Below are 23,233 nucleotides of genomic sequence, written 5' to 3'. Positions count from 1 at the left end.
TTGAAATAGAGAAATGGTTATCAATCCTTATCGGACGGATAAGTATTGATTCATTTCTCAAATTTATCAAAACCGGAGTACAGAAACAGCAGTCCCGATAATCTGCTGTTTCTGTGAAAAAAAAAAATCATACTTACCTGCCTCTTCGGAAGCGCTGTCTTCGGGTCTTCTCCTTACTCTTCAATTGCGCATGCGCACACAGATCCCCTCTCTGTCTCTGCAACGTTGCAGAGAGAGAGCTGTGAGTGACAGGGAGGGATCATGTGATCCCTCCACACATGCGCTGTCCAGCTCTGCTCTCCGGAGCAGAGCTGACAGCATTAGATTTCCTCATGTACGTCGGCTGCAGCTGGCGTACATTATCATGACAAGTTCCCGAAAAAAATGTTTTTTCGGGACTTGTTAGATTGCGGCCAGGAGCAGTCACCATTCTGTTGAATGGTGACTGCTCCCAAAAACGAAGAGGAGTGCAAAGCAGCAGATATCCATGATATCTGCTGCGATGCCCCCTTAATAAATTTGCGGAGGACACTGTGGGACCTTAATTATCCGTTAAAAGCACTATCGTGCTTTATTAAATATGCCCCTTAGTCCACTATTTGTGTTCTACAATAAATCAAAAAACATTAATAACTATACAGATGAGCTTACACATAGGTTACCACGTATCAGTTATTCTGATTTGGATCTCCTACATACTACAATTCCCCTTTCGTCAACACTAAGGTTTCTAACAGTTAAGTATCTGGATACATGCAGACTGTCGTCTGAATGCGTACGACGGCTAATTCTAACCATAAATATGGACGTCCTGTCATTTCACTCTGTAGGCGACACTTTGTTGGCCCTCTTCTATTGGGCATGCGCACTCTGCTTGTAGTAAAACGAGTACGTCCTCCCAGAGTTAGCGGTAGTGACGCTGAGCAGCAGTCGCCGGCAGAGGAAGCGGGGCGAGGCAGGGCAGTATTTGTGACCAGCCAGGCAAGGACAGGCGGCCCGGGACGGGTGTTTGTGCCCCGGTTCCACGATGGGCTGCACACTAAGTGCAGAGGATAAAGCTGCGGCAGAGAGGAGCAAAATGATTGACCGCAACCTAAGAGACGACGGGGAGAAAGCGTCTAAGGAGGTGAAGCTGCTCCTGTTAGGTGAGATCAGATGGATGTAGGACCGGATGAGTGTAACTAGCAATTGTCTGTACATCTGATTGTCAAATAGCAGCACCAGGGACTGGAATATTTCCGCTGTTGCATTTTAATCGATGATTTACACTCTTGAGCAGCTTATCCCCCAACTTTTTGTCCCAAATACACACACCCCTTGTGGAGGGGGAAACGTAAACACACATTTATAACGCTTGGAAGTATGTTATCAACAGATCCGATGACTGAGCTTGTGATTTCCACATGGTGGAACTCGGAACTGATGGTTCCACCCAAAAGTTGCTATACCTAAATGTAGTTGTTCTTTCTCTGTGTATCCCGTATGTGTGTGTATGTATATATATATATATATATATATATATATATATATATATATATAATATTTACAAGTCGGTTTGTGTTTTGCAAAATATTTACCTTGAAATGTCATGGGCAAGTTGTCTTGTTTGAGATGTATAATCTTACTTGGTTTTCCTTTTACGTACAGGGCTCTTTGTTTTTGCAAATACGACTCCAGATTCAGTAACAGGCTACCAGTTTGCATAATGTTATTTAATGGAATATTTAGTAATGTTATTTATACAGTTAACTATATAATTTTGAAACAGCATGCAATGGATGCTGCTTTTTTGCACTGTCCATGGAAAATGTGACTGCTAAGTAAAATATATAGTTGTGCCTACTGGTCTTTTGACATTTAATCAGCAAGTCCTTATTGTATTTTTTTGGGGGGACTTTGTATACTATTTTTTTGTTGAGCTCTCCTCATTGATCAAATAAGGATTTTAAATTCAATAAAATATTTCATTATTTTCCCACAAATAGCCACACCGTTTTTGCTTGGGGGGGGGGGGGGGGGCTTACTCCACTTGTTCCTCCTTGTTTCTATTGTTTTCCCTTTAACTGTTTTTTAATATAATACACCCATCTACATCATTATGTTCTCAGGTTACAAGTAACTTAGACAGCCACATGTACCTGTCTTCAAGCTTCTTGCTGGTTGTTATGAACGTCCTCAGCATCAGAGGATTCAGAGTGCAAGTGTAAATCACTTGGGAAGCCCGCCGCCAAGTCATTCCTTCAGGGAATCTAGACTAGCAGCGTTAATATAAAGTGATAGTTTGCCTTCCCTAACTTCAGGTGGGACGTAGTAGTACCTGTTCAGCTTCTGACAACCAGCAAGAAATTTGAAACTAGCTCAGCAGACTGTTTAGACTTTACTTTTTAGACATAGGATGTTTGAAAAAAGTGGTGGTTAGCCTTTAAAAGTAAAGGTTTGATATTTATACCTTTGTTTGAAAATAAGTAATTTTTTCAGATAGAGTATAAGGATATATAGGTACATGTTGTTGGAAATAATTTTTTTTCTTAATCGGTCTTAGTTTTTGCATTCATTTTAGTTTGGGAGCAATATATAATTTATGCTGTAGCGTTTACAGAAAGCAGTCTAAAAATTCAACTGTATTTTTAATACAGTATATTTTCATTTAATTGTATGACTCTGGCATGTTGCATGCCATATTATAATAGGGAAGTGTCTTATCAACCGGAAGGAGAACTTGCTTAAAATGTTTCTTGTTGCATCAACGTGAACAATTTTGCAATTTTCAGGTCAGCAGTTGAAAGTCTTTTTTCACCTTATTCATTAAAACTCATGTTTACATCTCCTTGTTCTCTGAAATGTCATCATAAAGAGCTCTGAAGGCACTCTAACCTTTAAAAATGTTCATCTTCTGAGAATTGTATTGTCCAGGGATTGAGTTATCTACATTTTTATTGCCCTTCATTTTGTAGAACAGATTTGCTGTGTAGATACAGTAGTATATAATGCACCAAATTTTTATTTAGCATTAGTCCACAAAACTAAGTACACCTCTGTACAGAGTCCATACCTCCATACTTCTTCCATAATCCTTTGCAGACTTTTGCGCCTCTGCAAAGGGTGCCATTTTGATCCTCTCTGACGCTTGATTTGTGTAAGTGTCTCTTGGCAGTGCCCAAAGAATTGACTTTCTAGATTTGGGTATGACTAAAATTATGTACATTTTCTGGTTGTAGCGTTCTAACAAATGCTTTAGTTGATATCGAAATTAATCGCCTGCGTATTCCTACACCTAGATAGTTAATGACAAATGCAGAAAGTTTTTTTTTTTCTGTTTTTGTCAGTCAGTGTATTGGGGAAAAAAACAAATTTGTTGAGATCACAATGGAGTGTCTGTTTTTTTTTTTTCTCCATTTAGATATGTAATGGCACTAAAGTTCTAGTAGAGAGAAAAGTGTTTGTACGCTAGTTGGTGTATTTAGACAGATACAACGGTTGATCTAGTGTTTTGCCTGTTTAGATTATAGCTAATGACAAGTACTATGTAGCTGTTAGGTGCAAATAAAAAAATACAGCAGAATAAACTTAAATAGCTAGCAACACTAAAAACTGATACTGAAAACAATTGTATTTTGTTGCAGTCAATGTTATTAGGGTTTAAGATGTGTATTAACGGAAAAGTGAATTCAGGCAGGCAATGCTACAGCAATGTTTACATGGATATAAATACAGTATACAGTTGTCGGGGTTACTAATAGACACAGTAGCAGACACTGTCCACAGGCTTTATTTTCTTTAGCACAATCCTGGAAGCATGAGTGGCTGAGAAACTGTAAAAGAAGGGCTAATGACAAAGTAAATACATTATGACCATTTAATAACTAATTCCATTAATTAACCACACAGGTGGATTCCAGCTTACTTAGAAATACAGTTCCTTTTCTGCTCAGAATTAACATTGTGTTAGACGTATGTCCCTTGTCTAGGATACAATAATATATACAGAACATATAATTTCCTTCCAGCCACTTGCACACAGATTCTGCTATCCATTTATACAGTATGACAACATAACCATATATACATTATACATCAGTGACTGATACTTATATTAGGAAAGACTGCACACAGATTTAGAGCTTCATTTAAGATATATATATTCTTATTGATATAATCTTCAATAGCAATCTTATACGTACATGAAACAGATAAGCATAGATGGTAAGTATGTGAATGTATTGGTTACCATTACAATTCCAAATACAGATCCCATTCTTAAGCACAGTGCGAACCACAGCTTCCCTTGTAACGTACAGTACTCCCATTCCTATTTGCTCCATAAATATAAACTCCATAGTCCTGTATGCATCGCACATGTACCTCACAAACTCCATAACTATATGTATATCTCACAAACTCCATAAGCTCCTATATGTTATGCCATTGACAAACTCCATATATGTCACAAACAACTCCATATATGCACTAGATTGTCCTATGTTGGCCATATGCACATCTTTACATTACTCGCATCAATATCCTCATACTCTGCCTCCAAATACTATATCATCTGTCCTCACTCTCCCAGTTTATATATCAGTCTGCTCACTGTCCCTTTGTTGGAAGAAAAGTGGATTTGGGGAAAGATGGAAAAAGAGGCCTGTGGGAATGTAAAGCCCACCTGCCTTGCCAGTGTCACCCATGTGTGAGTGCTATAACCTATTTTTTTTTATTTTTTTTCAGACTTTGTTTTGTGTTTTCTGTCTACTAGCAATTCTATTTGGCAAGTTAAGCTTGTTTTCCCTTTTGTCTGCTCTCATACCTCTTCTCATTGTTTGAACTTGACCGTGTCCTCAATGGTTAGACTACGCCCCTAATTCTAAACTACTTCCCAAGCTTCATCACACACAATTAAGATTTAGAAGTAGTTAAGGGGATTATGGGTTAAAGATGAAAACAAAGAAACTCTAGGGCAAGGTAACATTAAAAACAGTTATTGGCACCTCCATACCACTTTTATATCTGTCTATATTTAATAGGCAAGACAACTTTATCTTTGCATGGAACGACCCAAAATGAAGTTTAAACATATTTTGTGCCATTAATCAAGTCCCCTAGAAGGGCATAGCTGGTATTCTTAATCTTGTTTGAGAACTTTTTAGACCCTTTTTATAAAGACTAAAGGATGTTATTGTAGCTGTCTGCAATGAAGTAGCAGGATATACTCCACTGCTCACATGGAGCTCGAAACCTAAAATAAGAAATCTTTTTTGCCTGGGCTAAGGATGCCTATTAATATCACTGGGTAGCACATATTCACTCCTTTGCCAGCCCCATCCTCCACAACAGTGCTTCTTACTGTCTTACAGCGTTTTAGGAGAGAGGAGGGGTGGCACTGATCACAATTGGCACACTTGCTAGAATGTTTAGCATGCTAATCACTCTACCTATCAGAGCTTTTCCAGGATGAACTGGGTGCTTATTTGAGTAGCCTGTAGTTGACAAAAGACCTGTCTGAATAGCAAATAGGTCCCCTTCCTGTAGATATATATATTTAGTCTTTACATGCTGCGCTTGTGGATAGGTGTGCCCATTGTAGGCATTTACACCGGTCACTTCTCCAGCTTAGCATTTTATGTATTGTAGCTGTTTTGAATTTTGCCCATTGATGGTGTAAAAAATGTATTCTCATTTGTTTGTTTTTTTTAATAATATTTTAACATTACAATGGATTCACGTTGAGAAGAAGTTTGACTATATTTAGAGTGTATCTGCAGAAAGCTGTTTAGTTTACTGGTTAAAGTTACAGTATGTCTAACAATCAAACTAACATTGTTAGAACAATAAATAGTATAAACTATGTATATAGGTACCCTTCCTTTTTACGGAATATTAAACATTTATACTGCTATTTTTTTATTTATTATGGGCAGATCACTGGAATTGCCTACCCAGAATGCCTAAGTTTACCGCTATTTATTTATCTTAAGGACTGAACCTCTTCAGTGCCTCCTAATCCTACACTCCCGCTTTAAACTTTGAATTAAGGAAACCCATTAATATTTCAGATAGTTTTGGTACTTGTAGAGGCAAGATAGACCAGAAGAATCTTGGTAATTATTTTCCTTGGTTTGTTTCTTCGGGTTGGTATTAATGATCTAGAATTCTGCAGAGTTTCCAGTGTTGTTACTACTATGGCAACCACAGGCCTATGGCACACTATATAGTGAGCAGAGATGCTTTGAAACACCCCTTTTTGTTGCTCTGTCTGCACTGTGCACTGTAAAATCCTCCCCCTCTGCCTTCACATGACATACTGAGAGTCTGAGTCTGTGTGTGCGACTGTCATCCATACTGGGCTCCAATGTTGAGGAATTTTATAAAGGAGATAATGATTTTTAGGAGGGCAGCAGACATCAGATGCATGTTTAAAAGGTATTTTAATTTTTAACTTTGTTATTGTAGAATGACAGATGTTCTGGCTGTAGTTTAATTGCCTTTTTAATTGTAGTTTAATCTTAAAGGGCCTCAAATTAAGCAAACATTTTGTCTTTGGTTCTTGTTTGAATTTGATATTTTTCTAATAGTGGTACAATCCAATTCCCTATCTGATTCAATTGTACCTCTGTTTTTGGTTGTTTGCTTCAAGTTTTTTTGTTTGCAGAGGCTGTGTCCATTGGCAGCAGTGATTCCACCACCACAACTCCGATTAAGATACCTAGTATAGAGGATCTGTTGCATTTTTTTTTTGTATGCCGTGTGTATATCGGTGCAGCAGTGTGATTTAGCTATGCAATAGGAGAGTTATGCCTAACACATGGGAATTAAGATGTCCAGCCTGTTCAGTATTAGCCTTTTTGTTAATTTACAAAGAATTTTGTAATTTACAAAATTCAACATGTGAGGTGAGATGTTTGTGCTTGCATTGCCTAAGTTAATAGCAGGGTTGCTGCAAGGACATACTGTACAGATTATAAATTTCATGGTCATATAATTCTGATTTGCAGTTCTGCATCCTCCCTCTATGTAGAAAAGATTGCATGCTTCAGATAAGTAGTGTTGTACAGCAACCGTTCTGGTATGCAAAGCTTTTTTTTTTTTTTTTTTTTTTTTTTTTAGTGAAGTTACTCTTCATGCTCTGCCCAAAACAGGAAGACAGTGATCAAGGCAAATGTCCAAAATAAAACACTAGTGATGGTACACATTGCAATCACACATATATTGAAGCTGGTCTAGAGCGTGTGGACCCAAACTGACCTTGGGATCTGCTAATAATTTGTTCAAATGTTTGGGCCATTAATAGCTAAAATATTAAATTTGGTGGGAAGAAGACTGTGCACAGAAGCCGACCGCAGTCGATTGCCCTCTGTGTCTTAAGACCAAGAAGTGATATGTATATTTGGCCTCTGCACCAAACTGCTGAATTGGATCATTGATCCTGGCGCTCTGGTTGAGCCTGAAGACCAGCCCTTTTGTTGGCTCTCTTATATATAATTGTTACTCTGCCAGGTCATTGTGCATTTAAAGCACCTGTGTGGTGATGGAGCACTTGATCGAAGCCACGTAAACATGGGAAGAACATACCAAATCCATGGCCCAAATGCTCTGGGGCAGCAATGCTATCCACTCTGCTACCACTCCATCCCCAGAAGTATATGTTTTTTTTAAAAAAAAAAGGTCTGCCTGTAGCTATTCCTTTTTGTTTTCTGATATTTTTTTTCTTTTTATTTTACATACGGTAATCAAAGGACTGCTAAATGTATGTTTTGTGCATTAAGACAAAACAAATTGATCTGTTACACTTTGACATTCCGTCGTAGATTTGTTAAAAGGTAAAATGGCAGGTGAAGCATTGTCCCACATTTCTGAACTCTGTCCAAAGTGGCTCTAATACAGGCCAAAAATCTCACGTTGCTGAGCAATTTAGTTAGATTGTTATATCACTAAGCATGCTTTTTATATGAAGTTGGCAATACACATATGGAGCAGTTCTGCAGAGCCTCTAAGTATTGCAAGACAGAAAGCGCTTGCTCCCTGGCAAAGAAACCTGCTTTATATGATTAAAATGGAGAACATGGTTGGGTAAAAATATTTCAGTTATTTCCAATATATTATCCATCTTAGTAATTCATAGCCATTGAAAGTGGAATCCACTGGTATTCTTGCCAACCAGTGCACTATATGTATGTAATTTTATGCTCTCCCATGTTTGCGTGGGTTTCCTCTTAACTGGTAGGTTAATTGACTGCTGATGAAAATGGACGCTAGCGTGTTTTTGTGTGGTAGAGAGTTTAGAATGCAAGCTCCAGTAGGGCAGGGAGCGATGTGAAGGATTAAATATTCACTTCAGTTGTAGAACCAGACATAAAATTGAAAAATTAGAAGTTATGTTTTTTGTTGTTAAATCATATTTTAAGTTGGTAATTGGCTATCCGTGTTGAAATAGCCCCAGTAAGCTCTGCTGACATTTGTTTGTATTCTGTAATGCATTTTATAGTTGAAATGATTAACTTTGTTTGTCAGCCATTCTACATAAGCGAGTATAAACTCAATTTTCCTGTCCAGGGTAATTGGAGCAGAATAAACGGCAAACCATAGAAAAGCTGGAGCAGGAGTTGGATGATAATAGTACAAATCTTAATTTTCCCCAGCTCCCCTTTGAAAACCCAGGCATCCTGTCCATTTTGGTGGTAGTGGTTTTATCGGCACAGATAATGCCGGCAGAGTTTACAACTACAAAATAACACCGAAAAGTATAACTGCGACATGATGACAAAATCGACTTGCCATATACCAGGCAGTCATTATGTCCGGCACCTGTAATTTGTACAGATGAAAATTGCATGTACATGAAGAAATGACGTCATTTCTAATAGACACTGTGAAAAGGGCATTTTTTAAAAGCGGCAATAGACGGAACCACTGCCTGTATAATGTAATACAGGCAGTGGGTCCGAGTATCGCCACTTTAGCCTATTAATGAAACTCAGGTTTTGCATCTGTACATAATTAAAGGTGTCGGACATGACGACTGCCTGCTGTATGGTAAATTGATATTGTCATCTTGTCGCTATTATACTTTTCGCTGTTATTTTGTACTTATAAACTGTTGGCATTGTCAGTGCTGTGAATTCATATCACACCCATCCATTTACCCTTTTATGCCTTAGCTCGTTTGCAATACTCTTCTTTCCTTTACTTAAGTGTATATCTACTTTTTTTTTTTTCTCCCTTTCTATCACTGCATTCTCTGTGCCCATACCAAGCACGTTATAACTTTTCCCTCAAACCTCCTTGTGCACCCATATCCCCCCTCTGCCCACACAGATGTGTATCCTGTATGTAATGGTTGTATCGCTCCATGTAGCTGTTCTGGAGGTTTTAACTTGCCGCAACAAGGAAACTTAGTTGTTTGGGAACAATAGCACAGCTGCCCTAGAAGCTTCTGGGGTGCCAACAGCCAGTGGAAAGGAGGGGGGTGGGGGGGTGGCACAGATTTTAACACTTTCCTGTCTGAAAACATGTCCTAGGGAAATAGCTTTTGATAGGGCTGTTTACCATAACATTAATTTGGAGGAGGGGATGCCTGTATCCTACATTTAAACAATCATTAATTTGTTGGATGTTGACTCTGATTTATAATCGTGCTCACAGTTAATGTGAAATTGCACAATGCCTTCAATAAAATGATTTGCCTGAAGAGATTTACTCATTTGACCTATAAGATTGTACCTGTAATAAGAAGATCATTTATGGGTGTGTTTAAAAAAAATAAAATAAAAAAAAAAATCAGCAAAACTGGCTACACCCTAAGAACAAAACTGTCGGTATTAGACATTTGTGTGTGTGTGTGTGTGTGTAATTTTTTATCTTTTGGCCTCAGTGATCGCAATGTCTGATGATCCAGATTGAGGGTATTGTCAGGTATGTTGGTAAATGTGGTAGAACGATGACCGCTATCGGCCTGTGTGTGACCTAGCTACACTAATAGGACCCAGTGACGTTGGAGGTCATTCATCCTGCGTGCCAGGTAGTTTGACTACCTACATATGTGTCCAATTTGGGCAGTGACTGACATATTATCGAAAGCAAATGTGGGCAGCACAGTTACTTAGTGGTTAGCACTTCTGCCTCACAGCGCTGGGGTCATGAGTTTGGTTTTGGAACCATGGCTTTATCTGTGTGGCATTTGTATGTTTTCCCTGTGTTTGTGTGGGTTTTTTCCTGGTGCTCCTCCAAAACTCTGAAAACACACTGGTAGGTTCATTGGCTGCTGCCAAAATAAGAAAAAATAACACTAGTGTGTGTTAGAGAATTTAGACTGTAAGCTCCAATGGAGCAGGGACTGATGTGAATGACAAATATTCTGTACAGCGCTGTGTAGTTGGTGGCGCTATATAAATGATTATGCTATGGCTTTAACGTAGGTTTGCTAGTTTTGATCAGTGACTAACTATCTGGCAGAGCTCTCATTTCGGGGCTGTTATGAACTACAGGAATTTAAAATCTGAGACATTTGTTTTTCTTAAATGTCTGAAAACATGAAGTAAGTAATGGGTCACCTTCCTCTTTCAGTAAAAGGCGTTGCAACACAGCTTTGTATGAAAACAATAAGGTTTCAATTCTTCTCCTTCACAAACGAAAATGTGTTCCTCCCTGTCATGTACTCAGGAAAACCAGCTATGTACGTGTCCTAATGCCGGCAACGCCTTTCTCCAGGCCCCCTCCAGGAAACTTAAACCAGGATGTTTTTTAATTTATGAACTGGTTTAAATATTTACATTTGTAGTGAGGTATAGAGGATAGTAATTGTTGCGTTATAAGTCTTAAGAGCCCTTTATTCAAATTAACTAGCATTTTTGGATAATTATTTGTACCTGTTATTGTTTACGGTTTGAAACTGAGTTATGAAAAGAGGTAATTCTTTTGTGTGTGTGTATATATAACATGTTTAAAAGAATCCCTATCATAAAAAAGTTTCTGTTTTGTAGTCTAAATATAGGACAGTGTCTTGTAATGAAAGCTCAAATGAAAAGGGAACTTCTGTTTTGGACATCCCCTTTTTATCTTCAGACATGGATATTGGGCTTACCTCCAATATCTTCCCCTCCTCCTCACCCCCCACTCCTCTCAGTTGTGACTTTACCAATGTTAATAAGATACTAATGCATGTTAAATGCGTTGATGACAGTATTTTGGGCGTGAGCTAAAATGATTGAATTGTTTTTGATCAGCTAATTCTTGGGACATTTCACTTGGTTTTTTTTATGGCCATTCATGCTGCAAACTTCAATTTCCTTTTAAACTCCCATCTGGTTCCCTTGCCACCCTTGCTCAGCCATTGGGCATTCCTGGGGAGCCCTGTTTCCAACTGGTAACGGTTGCGGTTACCACCTGCAGGTTCTATAAGCTTGATGTTCTCACCAAACCCTACATTCCTTTAAACGCCAACATTACGAACAGATCATATCCCTGTAGGGTCTCTGAATGGTATTACAATGTGTCTGCCTGGGTCTCTAGATCATGATGCAGCACCTTGGAGCTATATAATTCAAAACAGCTACTGTATGCTACTACTGCCATAGCCTCTATGAATACAAGGGCCCCATAGCACTGAATATGTGTACCTTTCATTGATGTTGGTGCATTTGTCAGTATGTAAGCTTCTGCAAGCGATTTGAGAGTTAACTTGTGTTTTAGACCTCAAAGAGACTGGCATGTATGGTACTGTTCACTAAAGTACACAGTACATCATGCTGTTGGGTTGCTTAAAGATGGGTAAGTTAACTCTGTTACAGCGAGGACAAGATTTTGTTTAAGCTTCAAACAAGCTTTGTTTATAAACGTCTGTATGTAGTACCCATATGCAGCACTTTTCTGTTAACCATATATAGTTACAAATGTTAAACTTGTTTTATCAGGAAGGGAAAATGGCTTTTCGTATTTTTCAACTTCTGTTTTCAAAAACCAATCCTGCACATGCATCTATATGAGGAGAGGTTTTTGAATATAACTAGAATAAGAGTCCTTGTTGTCTAGGATCCTGTTATTTATTTGTTTTTACATTTTAGCTACACAGTGGGAAAGCCACTTACTCCACACAGAGCAAACACACATGATCACAAACTGCCAAAAGAGGAAGCAAGTGTAACTGAAGGCTTCTGCTCTAACGTCGGCCCATGGAGCACAGATTGTAAACTAAAAAGAATGATTCCTATTAGAGATGGTTATTAATGTAAAAGGAATTACTACTATTTTAGCAGTATGGTGTCTTGGACAGGACTAAACCTCATTTTAAGGAATAATTAGTCTAAACTGCAAAAAGTTTTTTTGCAGTTTAGAGGTGTTTAGTGTTGCTCATGCAATGTAATCAGTAGATGTCAAATTACAGTTCTTGGTAGTTCACCTAACTGTTAATAGAATAAGTTGCAACAGATAGTTATGCTGAGGAAACATTTAACCAATCCTAAAAAAAAACCAAAAAAAACCCCCGCAAAACCTGTGATGATAATGTTATTTCCGTTTTGTCTTACAGGTGCTGGAGAGTCTGGGAAAAGCACAATTGTGAAGCAGATGAAGTAAGTTCCATTGCCACAGTACCGTGCCATTGATGTCTTGTATCTTACTTACATCCAGGTGCTAAACTGGCTACTTGCCTATGATATCTAAACCTTTAATGCATTCATTAAATGCATGTACTAGGCATAACGTGTGTGTTGTCTCTGTACTGGCTATGAGTAAAGGTTTGTATGACTTTGCTGATTCTGGTATTGTATGACTCTCAGAACGTAGCTGCAACTTTTTTTTTTTTTTTTGGGGGGGGGGGGGGGTGGGGTTCTGTGAGACAAACTGGAGTATACGGAGTCTGGTGGGAGTGTGTGGGAGGGGGACCCTGCCAGCTGTATAACACAGAAGAGAGAAACAGAATTTGGAGAACTGTGACTTCCAACTGTCTTGATCCAATTGGCGCATCGTATGGCAATAGATAAAATAATAATAACAAATATTTTATCAAATACCCAATGAGTAACGCAGCTCTCAACGGCTGTGTGGCCCTAAGAAGGAATGCAAGCAAACAATCAATTTCAGCGCTGTCTTAGTTTTTTTTATTTGAGATCAAACACGTTGCTGAATGAATAATGAAAATTTAATTCACATATCAAACAAATACAATATACTTAAAATTAAATTGAAAGAAAATAAAAATAAAAAGTCTATTCCTTATTGGGGAATAAAATGTGTCTCGAACTGAAATGTCCAAGGACGACTGCTGTGAAGATAGAACATTGCGATGTAAGTTACATTCGTAGAGTGATACATAGCCTATGGCTATGGATGCATAGTCAGTGGGTGGACCAGAGAAAATGATGAGTGTCCTACAGTTCCGTGATGAAAGAAATGGATACGGTCTAAACAGACATTACCACTGTACAAATCCCAGATGGTAAGTGGTAAGGTATATTGGATTGCCCAGATGTGCTGTTTTAACTCCACGTGACTGACTTGTAAATGGCAGCAACGTACTGAAATGTACTGATCAATGCCCCGGAGAAGATATGTATATGAGGAACAGCCCGTCCAATGAAGTAAACCTCAACAGACCAAGAAATTATCGGGAAACAGCAGTACATGTAAAACGTAAATCATTCGGACCTTGCTGATCTAAGCCCATCTCATTCGAACTTCCAATTTAACATGCAATTTCCATGATTCTGATAGAATTAATTGAATTGTATTGCATATCGCATCCCAAAAATTACTAACGCGTTTCTTTGCCTTCTAGGCAATTCTTCAGAGGAAAAAATTTCATACAGCTCGTGATAACGAAACAGCCATGCTTGTAAGATCCTTATATACTCTTCAGTTTAGTAACAAGCAGGCACTGCTGTGTGATGGTCATGTGAAAAACAAGCCAATAGTAAATAAAAACGAAACTTTAAATCCTTCAGCACAGTGTTTGTTAATAAATACATAAAAAATATGAATAAACATATAGATATCTATCGCTCATGCATATGTTACGTAAGTATAGTATGTGAGCAAAAAACTCCTCTATACTTATCCAAAATCTAATTAGTGACCAAATTGAATCCCATTCTCTGTTTTATGCACACTCTCATAACATGGATCTACTAGATATCCGTTACATTCACATAGAATATCCTAACGCAGTTGCCATTCACAAGTCTGTCATGTGGAGTTAATAAGCCCAGCCGGGCAATCGTACCTTACCACTTGCCATCTGGGATTTGTATAGCGCTAATGTCTGTTTAGACTGTCTATTTCATCACGGAACTGTAGGGCACTCATCATTTTTTAAATTTAAGGTGGAACCATTACTAGTTTGTTTGGAACGTTTTGCAGATGAGCAAGAAGTTTGTGTCCCGATCCACCTCTCTTTTGAAACGTACAAATTTTTACTTAATCCTACTCCTTCCTTTCTTTTTATGGAATTGCCGAGACATTACTAATATGGGTATAAACTATATAAGGTGGTAATCAAAAAGTAAGTATCTTCAATTATGCTGTAATTTTTGATGTTCTGATTGTGACAAGTACTTTCGCCATGATAATACTAACAAATGTTTAATGTGAGATACAAAATGCATGTGTGAGCACTCTAATGTACTTGTTGTGGTTTCTAGAATTATTCATGAGGATGGATACTCAGAAGAGGAGTGCAAACAGTATAAAGTGGTTGTCTACAGTAACACCATTCAGTCTATAATTGCTATAATCCGAGCTATGGGGAGGCTGAAGATCGATTTTGGAGACGTGACCAGAGCTGTGAGGAATAAGTCTTTTATGATATTACATGTGCCACTGCTATTTTTAGTGATTTAAAGCATGCAGACTCTGATCTCTTAGCCCTACAGTTATCGCTTTTCTATTTTCCTTTTTTTTTCCCCAATGGCACACTTTAAGTCTTTTTTGTAAATGGCTTTTGTATTTCTCTTTTTTTCTTTAGGATGATGCCCGTCAGCTCTTTGTGTTAGCCAGTACAGCAGAGGAAGGTATTCTCTCCCCAGAGCTTGCAGGTGTTATTAGGAGGCTGTGGAAAGATGCTGGAGTACAGGCATGTTTCAGTCGCTCCCGTGAATACCAGCTTAATGATTCTGCCTCATAGTAAGCGTACAAAATGGGGTTTCAGGGAAATGCGGGTATGACATTTAATTTAGTCCGTTGTGATGGGCTAATCTTTGCCTATAGGTCTCTTATTAATTGTATTGTTTTTAGCATATGCTTAATAATTAATCTTTTTTTTTTAAAGCTACCTAAATGATCTGGACAGGATCTCACAGGCTAATTACATTCCTACACAGCAAGACGTGCTTCGGACGCGTGTCAAAACTACGGGTATTGTGGAGACGCATTTCACTTTTAAGGACCTTTATTTCAAGTGAGTCATTTACACTGTCCTGTTATGTCTGATTTGTCTTAAAGGTCAGTGAAATGTTATAGTGCTTTCCTTTTCGGTAAAACAGGAATATCCCATTTACAGTCTAGTCCTTTTGTTTATTAAGCCTCTCATTGAGATTATTCCTTCAATAAGTCTTCCTGCAAAGATTCATTCATTAGAGAGCCATTGTTGTCCTATATGCCATAATCTCCACTCTTCCTTGTCAATATTATTAATGTAAGCTAATCATCTCACAATAGAACAGCTTTGAGAAGAGGCTGGATTTAATTTTGGTGTATTGTATCCTGTAATTTGGGGCACTATCAGGGTCTGACAAACCAAATTGCAAGCAGGCAGCAAATGGATATATACAACCCACTGAATTTGCGCACAGCCTGTACAATTAAACAAAAGAAGCATTTGAGACGGTTAGAAGAGTAATTCCCTTAAATAGCTTGACAATATCAATTCTGCTATTACTGCCTAAGGAGGGGTATAGCCCTTAATTGATCCGATGACAGGGACAATTACACCTTCAGAGTATGATCGAGAGATATACGTAAGTGGATTGAACATGTCAGTACATACTCTATTTAATGTGAACCCTGATGAATGGTTTAAGTTACTAGTTTAGAAACCTGTTCTAATGTTGCTGCACAAAGGTTTGTGTTTCCCTGATATCTTCATGGGCTGAAGTAAAATTGCAGCGTTTAGAAATTCCTACTATTAGTGTGATTAAGAAGACAAGTCCACTTTACAAAAAGTTGTTTTAAAAAAAAAAAAAAAAAGAAACCAGTTCCTCTGTCCAGAGGGGACTCGTAAAGAGGGCTCAATCTGCTGTGCTCCCTGCTCCAGGGCACAGCCCGGCACCCCTCAGGCATGCCACAGCTTAATTTTGCCTGAGTGATGGCGGTGGGTGTTTTAAATGTTGGTGGAGTGAAACAGTGACATGATGCGGTGGGCCTGATTTACGTTGTACTGCCACAAGATTCTTTGTGGCGGTCTGACTTTTTTATCACTGTTCCTCCTAACACAACACTTAATCTGAATCCAAGTCATCGGGGAATTCAATTAGCTGCAATGTTTTTAAGAACGTGGCGTCTGCAAATTTTTATTGTTACTTTGGTAAAATATCTGCTAATCGTTCTATGAGGAACAAGAAAAAATCTGGAGATTTCTCTAAAAATCTTGCGGGCGCATTGTTCTGAGGAAGATCGCAGCTAATTGAATTGGCCGGATAGAGCATTGTGACTCTTCCATTTCCACCCTGTTCCATAGGCTACCTCATTGTTACTAAAATGATCATCTGCATCTTTTCATGAATGAAAGTTTTTCATACCTTGCACAGGATAATGCCGTAAGTACATCTGTCAAAGCTCAGCAGCTATATATCCTTGTCCTTTTTGCTTTGTCACAGAATGTTCGATGTGGGAGGACAGAGGTCAGAAAGAAAGAAATGGATTCATTGTTTTGAAGGTGTAACTGCTATAATTTTTTGTGTGGCGCTCAGCGACTATGATTTACTATTGGCTGAAGATGAAGAGATGGTAAGCAAGGGATTCATAACAGCGTAAATTACTCATTTGCATAATGTGTTTATTTCCTTCTGTTGCATTTGCAGGGCATTCAGAAACTAATATACAGAATATAAAGCCTTTATAGCTATCCTTGATTGCCATGGCAACATGCATGTTCTGTTTACATGTTGACAGTGGAAATCAAATTATTGGCTAGAATCTTAGTTTGAACATGTTTGACCCTATATCACTAATCCTCTGACTAAATACTTTTATTAACCAATGACCTAAAGTTATGAATTCATGAATAAAAGCTGTGTCAATACATCATAAGCAGTAAATTAAATGTGTAAACCTAAAGCAGTCCAGGTACAACTATAGTCACCAGTGTATGTGCATGTTTGTATGTAGAGTGACATTAAATGTTACATGAGTATGTTTTGGATAAGTTTTAACTGAGCATTGTATTGTAACAGCTTATTTTCAGTTGCTTTTATGTTTTTCTGGCCACGACTAGCACCAGACTATCTAGGAGAACCCCAATGCTTTTTAAGGTTGGTTGTAATTAGCAGAGAGCTACCATCTTTATTATGCCCGCTTCTACTGAAAGCAATCCACTCACCATTGAGTACACGTTAGGCTGTTGACTGTGATTTTCATATTGTGATTCCATGCAAAGCCTTCATGATGATTAGCCCAGTTTGGCAAGCGTAGGAACAGTTATATAATGCGTCCCTTGTACCCTTTGTACATGAAATAGGGTCCCTAGAGAGTTTGTCTTTTTCCACCTTGTTGGGTATGTAGGTGGCTAGTAAGAACCCCTGCACGTTTATTGCAGTTTGCAGACGCATCTGTGGAAATGGGCCTATTTTTCTGGCCTGAAGTCTGACCTTTGTGATTATGAAATAATTAATTTTCTGTTTTCTCATGTCGGTGCTACAGACTATTGCTTTTTAAAGGGGTAGGGTAACTATGATCACTTTTTTTTTTTTTGTGTGCTATCCCTGCCTAAAAATACCTAGCTTCATACAGACACATCCTGGAGAGGGCAGCTATGATACAGGGTGGCTCAATGTTACACAGTGCCCCTACAGGAGTTGGTATTGTTGCCACCTCTTAGCCTCATTAATTATCATAGCAACCATGGGCACCAAGGTGATTTGGAAGAGACCCTGCAATATTTGGTGCTGGGATTTGGTGTCTTTGGTATAAGGAAGGATTTTTTGTTCCTGTTTGAAAGCATATTCAACCCAAACACTCACTCACTCTGCTTTAAATTCATTTAGATCTGGTTACCATGTTTAATACTAATAGTATGCTGCAGATCTTCCTAAAATCACAGGAGCAAGTGTAGGCTTGCTACCTCTGGATTAAAATATATGGCACAACTACTCCCTTTGCAATTGGTGTACTAAGCAGGGGTCATTAGTCAAGAATGTGCATATGGTGCAGTGACCCAGCTATGTAGTGCTGGTACTAATTACTAAAATGTGGTTTTCATATGAAAATGAAAAGGGTTGCTACTACCAATTAGAAGGATGCTAATTTATTTGCCATAGAAACCAAGCTGCAGAGACTCTCAGACCTTGTGCATAAAGTATTTTAAAAATAGTCATTGCAGCAAATTGACATGCTTTTAGTAGTGAGTATAAATCTATGCTTGGCAAAGTCAACTCTTTTACTGGTTTGTATGAATTCATTGTTTTGTGAAGAAGCTAGTATGCATGATATTAATGAAGTATTGATTTTATTTCCTTGTAAACATTAATGTGTGCATACTGCTGGTAGGTATTGGTGTTGTGTAATCGTGCCCTTTTTTTTTTCATTGTTTGATATTCTAAGTGTCTATTTATAGGTCTGTTTTCTCTCCTTTAGTGAATGTTATTTTATCAGGCTGACTTACTTCTGATGTCATTTTTGATATCACAAGGGCTATTGTATGTTTTCAGTGATGTCATGTTTGAATTGTTCTGTGTTGTATCTTCAGTGACATCATAAATGATGTCATTCATCATGTGATTTTATGAAGTTTTCAGAAAATCCATGCAGGTTTCGGCAGTTAGTGTTACTTGGCCAAGTTTCTGTTTGACTGGAATGCTCAATATATTCAAGAAGGTGACAAAATAGCAGAAAATCTATCAAATGTTTGGAAAACATGTACATGACAAGGATTGCCATACTTTATTATGTAGCTGAAGGTCTTCAGCACCACGTTTTTTTGTTTTTTGTTTTTGTTTTTCCTCTGTATGTATACTGGCTTTCGCAAGTGACCATATATTTGACCTAGCTTCACAGGTGAAAATATCTTCCTTCCTGACACCAGAAATGACAATTTGATTAATTTCTTGGAATAATCCCTTCCATACATATTAATAGCTATACATATAATTTCTTGAAAGAGAGCATCCAATGAATTTTTAAGTTCGGTTGGTGAATGTGCCATCGCTACATCATGTGGTAAACAATGCCACAGCTTAACCGCACTTATACTAGAGAACCACTTCCTATGGCCCAACAATCCTAGTTTTTCTAACCTTTCTATAATTTAACCCTTCATTTTATCTTCACTTTCATCTATCATTTCATAGTCCAGTTTACAGTTGTTTTATATCTTTCTGTAACAAGTGACTTTTCCTGCTCTGTTAACAGCAGCAATAATCATCCACCTACATGGACACCCTACTTTCTAGGCCATCGACGAGGTCGTAAATAAAAAGGACAGGGCCCAATAATGATTCTTGTACACCAGTAATGTGAAGGCCGGGCTGAATATGTTCCTTTTATAGTTCTCGATCCATGCACATACTTCACTCCCCCTGGCATAGTACTGACTGTATATATGCCTGCTTTGTTGAATAGAATTACACGCTTCTGCCAAAATCCAAATAAATTTACGTTGATACTGCCAAGATCCAGTTTTAATCTAACCACGTCAGGACAACTCATTATATGCTAGACATGACTGGTCCTTCAGGAACACTTATTACAATATTTTCTTCAGTACATTTCAAAATTGCATCCCTAAGATTTTTTTGCACAACTTTTTATGCTCTGGCATTTTTCCACTCCTTTTGTGAGCACAACAAAAACTATATATTTCTATACCTGATTTAAATTTTACATACTTTCCAACAGTCCTTGAGATATAGATATATAGGTGGTCGAAGTGGCAGAGTGGAAAATGTAATGGGAATGTAAGCAAATGGCATTTGATAGTTTTGCAATGCAGGCAGTAGGACAAGTGGCGGTATGGCATACCACCATATACACCCCCACTTCAACCACTGTGTGTATTATGTAAAAATAAGTGTGTATATATATCATACATGTACTATATGGGTAAACAATAAATACATACTAATAACAATATAATTTGTTTATTAGGCTGTTCTATCATAACTGAAATACATGAGTGTGCAAGTTTTGATCATATTATTAATGCCCATCTACGGCGACAGTCTCATTCAGATGAATACCCAATACTAACAATTCATTTTTATAACAGTGTACATGCCTCTCTTTTGCATTGGCAATGAAGTGCACTTGCTTTGCAGCGCCTGGCTCGTATTAACATTATTGATGAGGAAAAAGTAAGGGTGTACTAACTTTATCACACGTCCTCTTCATGTTCGCTTATTTCTTTTGTTGCAATAATTTAATTTTGCCCCGTAATGTCCTGATTTTATTGTGTGTATGTGTATACTCATTTAATTTCAAAGTGGGTGTACATTTGTCACATGAATGTATTTATATCTGTGTATGTATATATTTTACAGGAATACTTCATTGCTGTGTAAGAAAATGCAGAATGGTGGGAATGAAAATGTTTTTTTTCAGTTGGTACCATCTGGGTTATATTTTGTCTCTTTTCCCCTTGATAGAATCGTATGCATGAGAGCATGAAACTGTTTGACAGCATTTGCAACAACAAATGGTTTATTGACACATCCATAATCCTCTTCCTCAACAAGAAGGACCTATTTGAGGAAAAGATTAGCAGAAGCTCGTTGACAATCTGCTACCCAGAATACACAGGTACATAGTAGCGCCTTGCCTGTTGTACTAGTACCTATAGTCACTTCGTTTGTCACAAAATTTCACAATACTTGAATTAAAAAGTAATCTAGCAAACTGCATTTCTTGTAACTTCCCTTCTAAAGGCTCCAATACTTATGAAGAGGCTGCCGCTTATATCCAATGTCAGTTTGAGGATCTAAACCGAAGAAAAGACACAAAAGAGATTTACACACATTTCACATGTGCAACAGACACAAAGAACGTGCAGTTTGTGTTTGACGCAGTGACGGATGTTATCATAAAGAGCAACCTTGTGGAGTGTGGCCTCTATTAGTCTGGAGGTAAGAGTGTGGTTCATTTAAAGTATATGTTTTTAGATGAATGCATTCTGGATAACATTCTGGGCCAACATTCTTTTAGAACTCGGAAAATATTATGCTATACAAGTAATAAAAAAACCCAAACACTTATACTTTACTGTTTGGAATCAAATTTATATTACTGACACACAGATTACATATGAAGTAACCCCCCCCCCCCCCCTCCCTCTGTTCCTCTTCCACAACCAAGGTGCACCTTGGTTTACTGCCCTGACCCAAATATCATCTTTCACCTTATGTGAGACACGGTGTAACAACCTTTTTCATTCTTGATTTGTTGTTCCACTGACAACACCAGGAGAGAGCATTACGAGAGTGTGAAAGCCATTGTATTGTATTACAAGCAAAGTGTAAGCGAGCAGTGCTCAAATTCCTTTTTATGGCTTTGCTTATTTTGTAAATTTTTACACATTCTAAACTTAATATCATGATCTCATTTGTACAGCTCTTGTTGACATTGTGGCATTTTAATTTATTCATTTAAAGATACTCCTGCTGTCATCCAAACTGTTGTAAAGTTCTCTTGTCCAATTTAGGTACCTTAGAACACAAACATATATTATAAGTGCAACTCCTCTCACTATATTTACACCCCTTGTCTTCTCACTTCTAAAGCAAAAAAGATCTGATGGAATAAGCAGTATTTTTTTATTTTATTTTTTTTTTTTTTTTTTAAGTGTTTCAATTTAGTTTTTCAAACTTGTTTTAATGTCACATTGTTGCCATTTATGATGTCCCACCCAAAATTATAATGCTATTCCAGTCAGCTGGGCTTCTATCGTCTAACAGCTTGGTATCAAGTCTTCATCTCCGGTTTGTCTTTCAGTATACTTTTTTTTTTTTTTCTTTTTTTTTTTTTTTTAGAATAACTTGCAGTCCAAAATTCCAGTACTGGTCACCATGTTGACAAAAACAAACCCACCATGCCCTTTTTCTGGCTTCAATTTCTTTAGAGAGGCTATGAATAATAGCTTCCTCTGTGAGCAGGGCAGCATACCTCGCAACATGATAGTACCCGGCAGCAGGACTGGGGGCATTGTTGCGCTCCCCCCCCCCCCCCCTAACATTGTTTGTTGATAAAAAAAAAACCAATGAAGTTCATATACTGCGCATGAATTGTTGAAAAGCACTCCTTACGGAGTGTACTGCTTTTAGAAAAAATGATTGTGTGCAGCACATGATCTAATCACCGTTACATACTGTTGTGCAGATGAAGACAATTCAGCAACGATTCGGATGAAATGGTGTACTGAGTAGACACATGAAGGAACAAATACAATCAAGAAATTATATGTCAGATGTATGAATTTTGTTTCATATAGATGTACATATACAAAATCTTTCTACATCAGTTTGACGTTATTACTATGTCGTTCTGTTGGGCTACCCTGCTCCTGCCAGTCTCACACAAGTGGAGATGTCACTTTATCTCACAAGACATGTATACTCATCTCCTGCAATTCTCTGGTGGCTGTAGGGAGTGCTGTTCAAGCTGCTCTATGTGCAGTTTGTGGTCTTCACTATTGTCACTATATTTCCTAATCTTACACTAGCACAGGGAAATTAAAGTATGTGATTGTGCAATTATAAGGTGTGCACTAAGTTTGTATTTTAACAGTTTCGTAGAGATATGGGACTACAAATCTCACTAACTTTGTAATGCATCATAATTGTTTTGTAGTCCTATAATTACACACAAACCATGTCTTCCAGCTTACTTGTTGCATTGTGTCTCTAAATAATTGTATCTCTCAAGGCACTTGAACCTCAAGCAAATTATATGGATTATGGGCAGCCCAATTATTATAGCAGAGTTGAATACCCATAAGGCCCCGGGACTGGAAGGTCTGTCGGCAGAGTATTACAAACTTTTGCAATGTATTATTGCCCCTACTCTTTTGTAGCTCTTTCAGACTATCCATTCTGAAAGATCACCT

The 23,233-nt window shown here is 37.9% G+C and overlaps 1 protein-coding gene across 1 annotated transcript in view; it reads left to right on the top strand.

The window, feature by feature from the left end:
* Positions 1-893: 893 nt before the first annotated feature.
* GNAI3 (G protein subunit alpha i3) overlaps positions 894-23,233 on the top strand; it is a 28,678-nt gene continuing 6,338 nt past the window's right edge. The window contains exons 1-8 of the mRNA XM_075195957.1: positions 894-1,145; positions 12,518-12,560; positions 14,628-14,769; positions 14,951-15,108; positions 15,254-15,382; positions 16,800-16,929; positions 20,781-20,934; positions 21,060-21,257. Coding sequence (XP_075052058.1) covers positions 1,028-1,145; positions 12,518-12,560; positions 14,628-14,769; positions 14,951-15,108; positions 15,254-15,382; positions 16,800-16,929; positions 20,781-20,934; positions 21,060-21,250 — 1,065 coding nt within the window. The 5' untranslated portion in view covers positions 894-1,027 and the 3' untranslated portion in view covers positions 21,251-21,257. The remainder of the gene's footprint in view (positions 1,146-12,517; positions 12,561-14,627; positions 14,770-14,950; positions 15,109-15,253; positions 15,383-16,799; positions 16,930-20,780; positions 20,935-21,059; positions 21,258-23,233) is intronic.

The sequence above is a fragment of the Mixophyes fleayi genome, chromosome 2 (genome assembly GCF_038048845.1).
Source record: "Mixophyes fleayi isolate aMixFle1 chromosome 2, aMixFle1.hap1, whole genome shotgun sequence".
In the NCBI taxonomy this organism is placed as follows: Eukaryota; Metazoa; Chordata; class Amphibia; order Anura; family Limnodynastidae; genus Mixophyes; species Mixophyes fleayi.
Note: the sequence above shows the minus strand (reverse complement) of the source record. Positions and strands in the feature narration are given on the sequence as shown.